General features: G+C 43.5%; 1 protein-coding gene across 1 annotated transcript; it reads left to right on the top strand.

Moving 5' to 3' along the window:
- The first annotated feature begins 585 nt into the window (after positions 1–585).
- LOC107390414 (CMRF35-like molecule 8) lies at positions 586–9494 on the top strand. The gene is made up of 9 exons (XM_070550722.1): positions 586–725; positions 803–856; positions 6337–6651; positions 6745–7053; positions 7616–7731; positions 8099–8213; positions 8447–8566; positions 8696–8748; positions 8846–9494. The coding sequence occupies exons 1-9, from the start codon at positions 686–688 to the stop codon at positions 9080–9082; spliced, it is 1359 nt and encodes a 452-aa protein (XP_070406823.1). The 5' UTR covers positions 586–685; the 3' UTR covers positions 9083–9494.
- The last annotated feature ends 3467 nt before the right edge of the window (positions 9495–12961 follow it).

Raw genomic sequence — 12961 nt, 5'->3', positions numbered from 1 at the left:
GCTGTGTTGTCTCCACTGTAATCTCTGATGTTATTGCTCAACCTTAATTCTGTTTTTTCCTTTTAGCTCTAAATTATAATTTTATCTGTGTATATTTTTTATTTGTTTTCTTGTGTTTGTTGTTGTGCCATTTAATGCTAATAAAGCACACTGAATTGCCCGTGTTTGAAACGTGCTACATAAATAAAGCTGCCTTGCCTAGAAGGCACTATATCAAATACAGACTATTTACCATTTGTGTGTTATATAAAGTCAGTTGTTTTACTCCTATTTAAAAACCTGAACAGAGGGATGAACACAGTAGAAATCCTCTTACAAGTTTGAGGCTACGAGTTTTGAATTTTCCATCATTCCCTCTGGACACATCATCATCTCACCACATCAGTGGAAACCAGGGACATCTTTGGTACTGTAGGTGTAATAATAATAGCTTGTAAAACAGGTTTGATGTGAGGATTACAGAAACACTGAGGGCATTGTTCAGGAAACTGCTGCAGGACTTTCACTAACATGACGACCAACAGGATCAATGCTTCGAGTCAGCACACACCTTCCTCTGTTTATTCCTCTTTTTAGTCATATTTTGGATAAACTATGCAAATATGTTTAGGTTAATGTGAGAAAGGAGAAGCTGAGGCTCAGTAGAGAGGAGATTCTCACAGTGCAAGGAGGGATTTTTACCACAATGAGGAATTTAATTAAAGTCTTTTTATGCTTGATGACAGGTAATAATATTTTCTCTGGTAGAGAGCTTTAGTTAGAACTTTATTTTAAGTTTGCTTCAAATTGTTTTTTTTAACAGTTTGTGCAGGTTTTCTGTCAGCAACAAACACAGATGGATTCTTCAGCAAAAACTGTGAGTACAACAATCTACTGTTACTAATGTTACTGTCCACACCAGGAGAACTGCAGCGGGTTTTTTTTGTTGCATTTTTTAATTCATTTTGACAAAATAATAATATAGTACGTATAGTATACATATAGTATGTATAGTACTACATACAATATAGTATGTATAGTAATATAATATAGTATAATAATATGAAACTGTAAAGCTGAACATCCCCATCATTTTAAGTTTTTGAAATTCTGAATGCTTTCATTAAGTGTTGCTGCTTGCTTTAATAATACAAAAATGCAGCTCATTGACCTGACAGCTTAAATACTTAAGATGAATATATTTCTGTCACAATGCGAGGATGGTTGGGACCCAAAATGCAGGAACCCAAAATGACACGAGGCAGATGATATAAAGTAAAATCGTTTTATTAGGATGAATGAAACAAAAATATATCCAAATGGGGCTGTAGCCAAAAAAAAAAAAAACCAATATATATCCAAAAGGGCTGAGCAGGAGATCAAAAAACCCTCGAGACTAAAAGACACTGGAAGCCAGGAAAACACGAGAAGACTGACAGAATTACCACAATGGACCGACACCAAACAGAGACAAGACAGGGCTGAAATACACACGGAGAACAATTAAGGAAACAGGAAGCAGGTGTGTGGAGTGAGGGCTGGAGGGAAGGCAGGTGACACAAATGATCTAAATGGGGGAAACAGAACCAATAGAGGGCAGATAAACTTAAACATAAAACTAAACCAAAGACTGAGGGAAGGACTCACACAAACACATACACATACTGACACACACATACAATGAACTGGGGCAGGACATGCACACACACACTGACACAAATAAACTCACACACACTAACACACACATACACTAAGCTGGGGAACAAGAGGCTGGAGCTACAACTGGAGGGGCAGAGGATAACTAAATGAACACCGGCCCTGAAGGAATGATAAGAAGGCCTACAAACAGAAGACACATAATAGAGACGCAGACAAAGGACACATGAGGGCGCTATGAGACACAGAAGGGAATCTAGAGAGGGATGGAGAACACCAGGAGGCACATGAAGGAAGGGGCAGACGCAGACCATGACAGCCCCCCCCCCAAGGGGCGGATACCAGACGCCCAAACAAGAACAAACAACAACAAGCACAAGACAACACAGGACACGAAAAAACCAGAGGGAGGGAGAGGAGGGAACCAACAAAACACAACCCCAAAAGGGCGGGCGAGGGGGGAACAGGAGATCCCGGGAGGCCGGCGACAGGGAACCAGGAGGTGGGGCCAGAGAAGTCCAGGGGGGCGGCGACAGGGAACCAGGAGGCGGGACCAGAGAAGTCTAGGGGGCTGGCGACGGGGGACCAGGAGGTGGGACCAGAGAAGCCTAGGAGGCCGGCGATGGGGAACCAGGAGGCGGGACCAGGAAACCCTGGGGATAGGGGGTTTTGGAGGAGGAGGACGAGGAAGGGTCTCTGGAGACGGGGACTGTGACTGGAACACTTGCGACTGGGAGACTGGAACACTTGTGACTGGGAAACTTGTGGGGAGACTTGAGACAGGAGACGGGGAGACTGGAACACTTGTGGGGAGGCTTGAGACAGGAGACGGGGAGACTGGAACACTTGTGACTGGGAAACTTGTGGGGAGACTTGAGACAGGAGACGGGGAGACTGGAACACTTGTGAATGGGAGGCTTGAGACAGGAACACTTGTGACTGGGAGAGTTGAGACAGGAACACTTGTGACTGGGAGAGTTGAGACAGGAACACTTGTGACTGGGAAACTTGAGACAGGAAACGGGGAGACGTCCACTTCCGAGCTGGAAACGTCCACTTCAGAGCCGGAGACGGGAGGCGTCGACTTCGAGACAGGAGGCTTCGACCCTTGAACCGGAGCCTCGTGGACGGGCTGGACCAGAGCCTCTGTGTCCTCCACCGCCGAGGCAGGATGTGATGCGTCGTCTTGGACCACCGCTGAGGCATGATGCGATGCGTCCTGCGGGACCATCACTGAGGCAGGATGCAATGCGTCCTCCAGGACCACCGATGAGACAGGATGCGATGAGTCTTCTTGGACCACCACTGAGGCAAGATGCGATGCGTCCTCTTGGACCACCGCCAAAACAGGATACGATGCGTCCTCCGGGACCACCGCTGAGGCAGGATGCGATGCGTCCTCCGGGACCACCACCGAAGCAGGATGCGATGTGTCCTCTTGGACCACCGCTGAAGCAGGATGAAGCTCAGACGTGGGTCGCAGAGCAGGGGCCTCTTGGGTAGGCAGCACAGCTCTGGCGTCTGATGGATTCATGAGTCTTGGCTTGGGCTGTACAGCAGGGGCCTCTTGGTCAGGTGGCACAACTCTGAGTTCAGGAGTTCTGGCTCGGGCTGCAGAGCAGGGGCCTCTTGGTCAGGCGGCACAGCTCTGGCATTAGACGACTGGATGAGTTCAGATTTGGGTTGCAGCGGAGGGGCCTCTAGAATAGGCGGCACAACTCTAACAGCAAAAAGCTTTAGGAGATCTGGCTCAGGCAGCAGAGCAGGGGCCTCTTGGGTAGGCGGCACAACTCTGGCTTCCGATGATCTCTTGAGCTCAGACCTGGATTGCAGAGCAGGGATCTCTGGGTTAGGTGGCACAACTCTGGTCTCAGGAGACTGCTGGTGATGGCGGTGACGTCGACCTCGGGCGCGGCTCTTAGGAGGTGCGGAAATGATGCCAGCAATTCCAACTGGACCTGGTTAAGGTTCGGTGGTTCGGCCCATCGGAGATGTAGAGATGGTGCCGATTTCAGAAGAGGACGATGTGTTACAGCCCACCGGAGAAGATGTGGCGGCGCTGTCAGAACCAGGTGAGGGTGTGGTGGTTGGGCCCATCAGAAACGCTGAGGTGGCGCCAACCGGTTCAGGGGAGAAAGAGATTAAGCCGGTTCTGATGGTTTGAACCGGGGCAGGAACGTACTGGAGTTTAGGAGCAGAAGGAGGAGATATGGAGGAGGAGGTGGCAGGAGCGACTGGTGGAGGAGGGTCACGGCCAAAAGTGTGGAGGAGCAACGAAGCAAAGTCCCAAAACGACACAGCCTTTAGCTCTTCTACATTGAAATGGCCAGCAACCCACCGCATGGCTTTACCTCCCAAACAAAGCAACATAAATGAGACCTTGTTAAACTCAGAAGATTCCAAGTTCAAACAACAGGCAAAGCCCCGAATGAAGTTCAAACAAGTGTCCAGATCACCATAGTAACGGTACATCTCCTTTTGTGTACATGGAGGTTCTGCTGGGTCCTGGTGTGGTCGGTCCAATCTGTCACGATGCGAGGATGGTTAGGACCAGGACCCAAAATGCAGGAACCCAAAATCACATGAGATGATATAAAGTAAAATCTTGAGATGATATAAAGTAAAATCCTTTTATTAGGATGAATGAAACAAAAATATATCCAAATGGGGCTGGAGCCAAGAAACCCCCAATATATATCCAAAAGGGCTGAGCAGGAGATCAAAAAACCCTCAAGACTAAAAGACACTGGAAGCCAGGAAAACGCTAGAGAAAACACGAGAAGACTGACAGAATTACCACAATGGACCGACACCAAACAGAGACAAGACAGGGCTGAAATACACACGGAGAACAATTAAGGAAACAGGAAGCAGGTGTGTGGAGTGAGGGCTGGAGGGAAGGCAGGTGACACAAATGATCTAAATGGGGGAAACAGAACCAATAGAGGGCAGATAAACTTAAACATAAAACTAAACCGAAGACTGAGGGAAGGACTCACACAAACACATACACATACTGACACACACAAACTCATACACACATACAATGAACTGGGGCAGGACATGCACACACACACTGACACAAATAAACTCACACACACTAACACACACATACACTAAGCTGGGGAACAAGAGGCTGGAGCTACAACTGGAGGGGCAGAGGATAACTAAATGAGCACCGGTCCTGAAGGAATGATAAGAAGGCCTACAAACAGAAGACACATAATAGAGATGCAGACAAAGGACACATGAGGGCGCTATGAGACACAGAAGGGAATCTAGAGATGGATGGAGAACACCAGGAGGCACATGAAGGAAGGGGCAGACGCAGACCATGACAATTTCCGGCAATTTAAAAAAAATACTTTCCTACTTTAAACTCAAGCAACAAATTAAAGATCATTAACAGTGATTTGCTAAAACCTTCTAACAGCTTTCACAGGATGAACTCTAGTGAAGAATAAATAATTTTTATATAGCTCCTCTAAAGATAAAAATCATGATACTTAAAATAGATTTAAAAATATATAGAAAAAAATGATTTAAAAATATGTAAAGAAACTGGGACAATTAAAAGAATTTGTAATGACTGGACTTGAAGACCTGTAAGGACCCCGAGGCACAGTAAGGCACTTAAAAATCTTTATTGGCAAAAAGCCAAGACATGGCGTTACCTGTGGAGGGCGAGGCTGGAGACAGAGTCGGTGAACAGGTGTGGGTCTGAACCAGGAAGATCTATAAAAGGTCCGTGGAGCAGGCGAGAGACGTGGTAGAGGACAGGCTTGAATAGTGAATGCCGGTAGGGTTCCAGCCAAGGGTCAGACGCGAAGCGAGGTGGAGGAGGGAAACACGGTTGATGATCGAGGGGTCAGGCAGGATAGAACGCTGGCAGATCTACAAGCAAGAGCGTTCAATAATCTGGCAATGGTTGGAGAGCAGGCTGGATCTTATATAGCAGGAGAGGCAGGTGTGTGGCATGAGCTTGATGAGGGGACCAGGTGCGATGAATGAAGGCTGATGAGATGAATGATGGTGCATGGAGGTCAGGGCATGGCAGGATCATAACAGAATTTAAATAAAAAATGTGAAGGAAAAGTCAAAAAGAGTAGAATGACTTCTCCAGATCAGGGTTGAGGTCCTGTCCCAAGTGGAGGAGTATCGTGGGGTCTTGTTCACAAGTGAGGGAAAGATGGAGCGTGAGATCGATAGGCGGATTGGTGCTGCATCTGCAGTGATGCGGGCGTTGTACAGATCTGTCGTGGTGAAGAGAGAGATGAGCTGGAAGGCGAAGCTCTCCATTTACCGGTCGATCTATGTTCCCACCCTCACCTATGTTCACGAGCTGTGGGTAGTGACTGAAAGAACGAGATCACAGATACAAGCTTCTCCGCAGAGTGGCTGGGCTCTCCCCTTAGAGATAGATTTAGAAGCTTGGTCATCTGGGAGGGGCTTGGAGTAGACCTGCTGGTCCTCCACATCAAGAGGAGCCAGCTGAGGTGGCTCTGGCATCTAGTTAGGATGCCTCCTGGACGCCTCCCATGTGAGGTTTTCACGTCCAACCAGGAGGAGCCCTAAAGGGAGACCCAGGACACACTGGAGGGACCGTGTCTCTCACCTGGCCAGGGAATGACCTGTGTGACCTATGAGAATAATCACAATAATTTATGGAAATCTTTGTTTTAACTGTTGATCCTCTCACAGGCAAAGGCACAGAGGAGAACCAGACTGCATTTGTTGGAGGTTCTGTTTCCATCAGCTGCAAATATCCACCAACAGAGGAAAACACCACCTGGTATTTCTGCAAAGACAGTCTGACCTGCAGAAACATATCATCTGAAGGTTCATCCCAGAAGATGCAGGACAGGTTTTCACTGATGGATGATGAACAGCAAGAAATCTACACCGTTACCATCTCCAACCTGACTCAGGATGATTCTGGTTCATACTGGTGTGCCACAAAGAGCCTGAAGGATGGTTTCATTTCATGTTTAAGTGAGGTTCACCTCCATATTTTCAGTGAGTTTTGTTCTCCAATCATCCTAATTTAGCTACTCAACACTCGCTAATCAGCACACAAACTAAATAAAATGCATGAATCTGTTTTATTAGAGTTGAATGACCTTAAACCAGTAAAAATGGATCTGGTTGCATCAGAAATGAACAAAATCAGCTGTAACTACACTGAAAGCCTGAAGGAAAGTGAGAAACTCCTGTGCAAAGGAGACACTCTGGAGGACTGTGTGGAGTTAATTCAGACAACAGGAGATGAAGGCAGAGTTAAGGGCAGATTTTACATTAAAGACAACAGGAGGACAAACTCCTTCTATGTTTACATCAGACACATGAGTCCAGCCGATTCTGGGACCTACTGGTGTGTGTGCGGCAGAGCCCAGTTCACCAAAATACAGCTTTCTGTGGGTGAGTATCTCAGATCCTGTACAGTAACGATGAAAATCGTTTCATTGATTTTTATTTAGATTTAGGCAATTAAAAGCTCTTTTTTTAAAATAAGCAGTTTCAATGTGAAATGATTTAAAATATCACTGAAACTAAATCAAAATGCAGAAATCCGATTATCAGGCCTCCTAACTCATATTGTGACAGGAATATTATGATAGCTAACAAATACTCTTAAACTGTGTGCAAATATCTGAAGCTGCTTCATCAGACGAGTTACTTTGCTGCTGAACACGTTCACGCTGAGCCTGTTTCTGTGTAAGCTGAAACTGTGCTGCTGATAGAAGCTGTAACCAAACACACCAAACAAACTGTCATGAACCGTTTAAGTTTTGAAGCAAATCCAGCGATCGGTTCTTCCTTACTCTTCTATGACTTGTGAAAATGTCTGATTAACCTTCATATGAACTAGATGACACAGAAGAAGAAAGAATAGATTTAGCACCTTCTGCGATATATTTGTTTTATTTATTCATCTGATGATTCGTGTCTCTAACCTTCCTATTGTTGAACTTTCTCACAGCTGGAATAAAGACCAAACGACAGAGCCCTCGAGATACCGGATCAGGAGGTGAAAAATGCCTACACGACACTTCTCACCATACATGCAAAAACATTCTCTGTACAAATAAACTTTTATAGGTAAAAATTCATACATCAATTAAATTTAGTCACTTTACATCGTAGCTCTGGAATAATGTGACAGCTGTGGTTTGATCATTAAAGTAATCAATATCTATAAAGAAATTAGTCAAATGAAACACAAAGGAAAGCATTAATATGTTTAAGTGAAATAAAAATAGAGTTTTTACTTTTGGAGATGCACCATTAGAAAGTGGTTCACCAGGAAGTTAGCTGTGTGAGGTAGTTAAATTACACATCTAGTATAGTTCCATCCATCCATCCATCCATCCATCCATCCATCCATCCAGGCTTTTGCGTCTACAAAGGAGGATTCCTGCCAACTCTCAGTTGAAGGTCCTATTCAAACTCCTCCCACTTCCAGGTGGTTGCCTCTATAACCACCTGTGCCATGGTCCACCTGTCAGATCACGGGACAGGACAACAAGTAGGACTTTGTCAGCCTGATGGCTGTCATTACCTCAGGTGTCCTCCACCAGGTGTCCAAGACACAGGGATGCAGATTTGCTCATGAACACAAAACTGATCATTGACCAAATCAAATAAGTAATTTAAAGGAAAAACAGAACAGTTTCTTGTTTTATGATGTTGTAACAACTATTCAAATTTTATAGATTTTCCACATAACTGTCTAGAACCTTTATTATTGAGACAATTCAAGCTTTATTTCAAATACAAAGACTGACACTCATGAGCTGAGTCTGTTTTATAGACACTCAAGTGCCAGAGCCAGAGCCGGGTGTGATCGCTGGTATCGTTGTGGGTCTACTCTGTTTATTAATGGTTGTGATTACATTAATTCTGTGCAGACGGAGACTCTTCCAAAAGTCAGGTGAGGGAAAGACAAACACATTTTCTTTTACATCTGCAATTAGATCTTTCCACACATTTATGAAACACTGAGCTAACAGAAAATAAAAAGTCTTCATTTCCATGGATGTAAACATCCTTTACCCTATAGAGTGTTGCACTTCAGGGGAGTCGTCAGACCAGAGGACAGCCTCAAACACAGAGGTGTGTGTGTGTGTGTGTGTGTGTGTGTGTGTGTGTGTGTTCCATTTGCATAACGACAACAATAGATACATTCGTCACACTCATCCTCTTCCTTCAGGATAATAATGATAACCACAATTATGAGGAGATACAGCTGCAGAACCAACAGAAAAAATCAGATCTTCCAACAGTTTATGCCACCATCAGTCCTCCTGCAGACCAGATGCAGTACGCCAGCGTGGATTTCCAGAAGAACATCACTGATAAAAAAGACGCCTCTGAACAAAAACACGTGGGCAAAGATGAAGCTCGTCCTCCTGCAGAGACGACCCTCTACTCTACAGTTGCAAAATAAGGCAGGAAAGACGCAAAGTCTGAACATTTAGTCTGAATTTGCTGTGGAATTGTTTATTTGTACTTATACTTAGGACAAGAAAGGAAGAAACTGTTGTTAGACGCAATTTGACGATTACTATTAAGCATGAAGCAATATGTAAAAAAAAAAAAAAAAAGCTGGGGATCTGTTCTATCTGATTTATGTGTTAGTTGTCGCATTATCGTCATCTAAATGTGTTTTATGGCATTTCTGGTATTATGATGTCATGCTTTCTGTGCGTGGTATGTTTGGAGGTCATCTACTCGTCTGTTTAAAATTATTTCAAAGTATGTAAAGTATACTTTGACATTGATATCTGTGGAATAAAGTTAAAAAAAGAAGATTTCAAGTTTATTGTACAAAATGTGTTTGAATCCAATTTAACTCATAATTTTACACCTCTATAAAAATTAAACTCTCTTTTTCGGTGTCAACATTTGGGATTTTGCCATCTATTCTTAAAGTCAAAGGTTTAAATGTGTAAATTCTATTTGTAATTGTGTTCAAGACAGGAAATAATGTACAAATAGAATATTAATGTAAATGGATTTTGATAAATTTACTTTAGATTTTGTTCAGGAAGTGTACCAAATGGTTGTGCACCAAGTGAGTTGTGAGCTTCTGTTGCTTTTTGGCATCATCTTGTGGACAGTTCTTTGAACTGCCAGTGGTATGTTTTCTATTTAAAATCTGATAAAAAAAATCATAAACAATTTGGTAATATTTTGGTACTATAAGATGCAAAAAATTGGATCAATCCCCAATTACGTTGGATATTTCTACTAAATAATAGAAGATTTTCTATTCTTGTGACTGGTGGACAGGGGCAGATCTACTGGGGTGGCATAGGGTGGAAACTGCTACTCTAAAAGAAAGCCTTGCTCTCACTGCTGCCACTCCACTAAGCAGCAATAAATTCAAGAATAGTTGTGGCAAATCAGATATTACGAATGTGAACGTTGCACGTCTGATTACATCGATCACAAGTTGATAAAATTATGACCCAAAACAAAACAAATTGATGAATAGCTATATATGTCGCCAAAGTGTATAGTAATTTACAGAGGTGGAAAGTAATGAATTACATTTACTCACGTTACTGTAATTGAGTAGCTTTTTTGTATATTTATACTTTTTAAGTCGTTTTTAAAAGCTGTACATTTACTTTTACTCGAGTAAGTTATTAAAAAAGAATTGTAATTCGCTACATTTTAAATCATATCCATTACTGAGTAATAACAAATTATAGGCTTAATAAATTAAAAATATTGCGTGTAGCAGTGTCGGAACAGAAAGAGACACCTGCATGAACGCCGCGTCTAAACCGTGGGGGTGTGGGTGTACATTTCCGCTCTAAAACATCAGTTCAGTCCCTGTGATCCACTCGCAGTTCTCTCTCCCTCCTCTCCTGTGGGTTGGGACCAAGCCCCCACAATGGAGCTCTAAAATTGAGTCAAAACCGGAAGTACCAAAAACTGCAGTTCCACCCTCATCCACTAGGGGCTGGTGTCAGAAGCGAGCAAATCCTCATTGACTCCCATGTTAAAAACACCAATTTCACAGCACATATAAACTTGTTTACAGCCTGGTACCAAAACATGTTTTTTTGTTTAAATTATCTAGTTTACACTCATGACAACTCTGAGGGGGGTGAATTTTTTTCTCACTCTTCTGTTTAAGTGTATTAAAAGCCTAAAATTCTGTATAATTAATGAGCATTTGACCCACGTGACAGCCGCCTCAGACCCACGTGACCACAGAGCTAGATCCGTGGAAAGGCCTCAGTAGAGCCTCGGCCTGGCTTGGAAACTGTTCCGGCATTTTGAGTCTCTGTGTTTGTGTATTCTTTTTTTTGGATATTTTTAGTGCTATTGTTGGACAAAATGACTTGCTGTGGTATTAATTGCACTAATAGAGCGTCCAAGGAGTCTCCACTTAATTTTTTTCGGTAAGTAAAATTATATTTATGTATTTTAGGTCACTGCCGAGCTGAGCTTAGATTTGAACATGTACTGTTTAACCATGAAATTTAAATGTAATAGGGTAAACCCCAGTGCATTTAACACAATGCTGCACTTTAGAAAATGGGTTGAAATATAACATGTTGGTGGAGCTGGGTTCCGACTATCGGCTTGTGGAGCTCTCGGGAGACCAATGTTTTCCACCCGTTTCTCCCCTGGCTTTGGGGCTTCTGTTTGCTGCACGGAATGCCGGCTGTTTCTCCCTGCAGCTCAGCGCATCTCTGTCTGATCGCGGTTTCTGTTTGATGCGCTGGGCTGCCGGCTTGTGGAGCTCTGGGATGGAAATCTTTCCACCCGGTTTTCCCCAGCGGCAGCTCTGTGCATCTCAGATCGCAGCGGCGCTTGTCTGCTGTGCAGCTGCCGGCTTGTGGAGGTCTCGGAGACCTCTGTGTTCCACCCGGTTTTACCCAGCGGTCAGCCCGGCGTATCTCTGACTCAGAAGCTCTGGTGTTGTGCACAGTTAACTCCAGTTTTAGCTAGGTTGCTACCTCCGTTAGCTTGGCTCCCACCTCCACATTAGCTTTGGGTTAGCCAGGGTTAGCTTCAGATTAGCTTGTAGCTAGTTCGACCGGGTGTCGTCAGTTGATCCCAGCCTTACAGCCCCACCCTCAGCTCCTCCTCTCTTCCCTTTTATGGAATTGTCTGGGCTTGACGGAACCTGTGACACGGTCAAAATGGCGGTGGTGGCCAACTCCCATTTGGCCTCAAAAAAGTGATATTGGAGCCTTTGGAAACCCATTGTCCATATATTAATGTCGATGGTTGGAACCCGCACCTGTGCGCACCGGTGTGACGTCATCACAATTTCACTCGGTTCGGTAGCCAGACTCGGTTCCGTGTTTGAAATGTGTTTCCCTACCGCTCCGCACGGCAGCGGCAAAATAACGTTTTGCGCTCCTAACAAGCCAATTCTCAGCGCTTTGCTCATGAAACAGAAGACCTGCAGGCCTCTGTGAGCTAAAACATCCTGATACTGTTCAGGTGTAAACATTGTGCTCCATCCCTGTGTTTGAACTCAGAAGATGCTTCTTGATGCCACAGATATGTGATAATGTAGCTTGTTTCTTTATTTTACTCCAGAATAAGAGATCAAAGTATTACTAAAGCAGTTCAATGTAGTTAAATTAGTCATGATGTGTGTGTGTGTGTGTGTGTGTGTGTGTGTGTGTGTGTGTGCGCGCACACACACACACGAGTGTGTTGTGAACTGGTGTTGTGGTTTTGCACTGATGTAGCCATTTTTATGCCAACAAAAATGTAACTAAGTAACTTTTACTTTGAGTACATTTTATTTACGATACTTTTTACTCTTACTAGAGTAAAAATGTAGGTAAGTACTTTTACTTGTACTTGAGTAAAAAATTATCAAAGTATACTCGTAATTAAGTAGGGAATTTTAGTAATCTTTCCACCGCTGGTAATTTATGCCATATCCTGCTACCCTTAAACATTTTTGCTCCTCTTCTGCCACCTCTTACATTTTTTTTAGGTCCACTGAGACCTTGAAGATTACCTTTTAGGCTTTTTAAATTAAGGAAATCTACTTACTCATGAATAATTATATCATATTGCAAGGATCCTGGTGTTTATTTTGCAGTTGTATCCTGTAATTAGTTATTTGTTTATTTCCTTTTGTTCCTTGTTCCTTCCTAGTTTTTTCTTAGTTATGCTTGAACATTTTCCGTTAAAAAAACAACAACTTTACTTTGTGTTCAGACTTTGTTCCCTAGTTATATTCATCTGTTTATTTTTCCAGCTAGTCTTGTTTTTATTTCAGCCTTTGTCAAACCTTATTTTTCTCCTCTTTGATGTTTCTAGCTCCCTGTGTGCTACACAC

Source organism: Nothobranchius furzeri, chromosome 4, assembly GCF_043380555.1.
Source record: "Nothobranchius furzeri strain GRZ-AD chromosome 4, NfurGRZ-RIMD1, whole genome shotgun sequence".
NCBI classification, from domain to species: Eukaryota; Metazoa; Chordata; class Actinopteri; order Cyprinodontiformes; family Nothobranchiidae; genus Nothobranchius; species Nothobranchius furzeri.
The sequence above is the reverse complement of the archived record's forward strand: the minus strand, read 5'-3'. Positions and strand labels throughout refer to the sequence as shown.

What these genes read in the sequence shown, in the direction of transcription:
- LOC107390414 (XM_070550722.1), top strand. Translation starts at nt 686, where the DNA reads ATGAGGAATTTAATTAAAGTCTTTTTATGCTTGATGACAG. An exon ending in GGTTCACCTCCATATTTTCA is followed by an intron (nt 6,652 to 6,744) that starts GTGAGTTTTGTT and finishes CTGTTTTATTAG; the next exon opens with AGTTGAATGACCTTAAACCA. An exon ending in GAGACTCTTCCAAAAGTCAG is followed by an intron (nt 8,567 to 8,695) that starts GTGAGGGAAAGA and finishes TTTACCCTATAG; the next exon opens with AGTGTTGCACTTCAGGGGAG.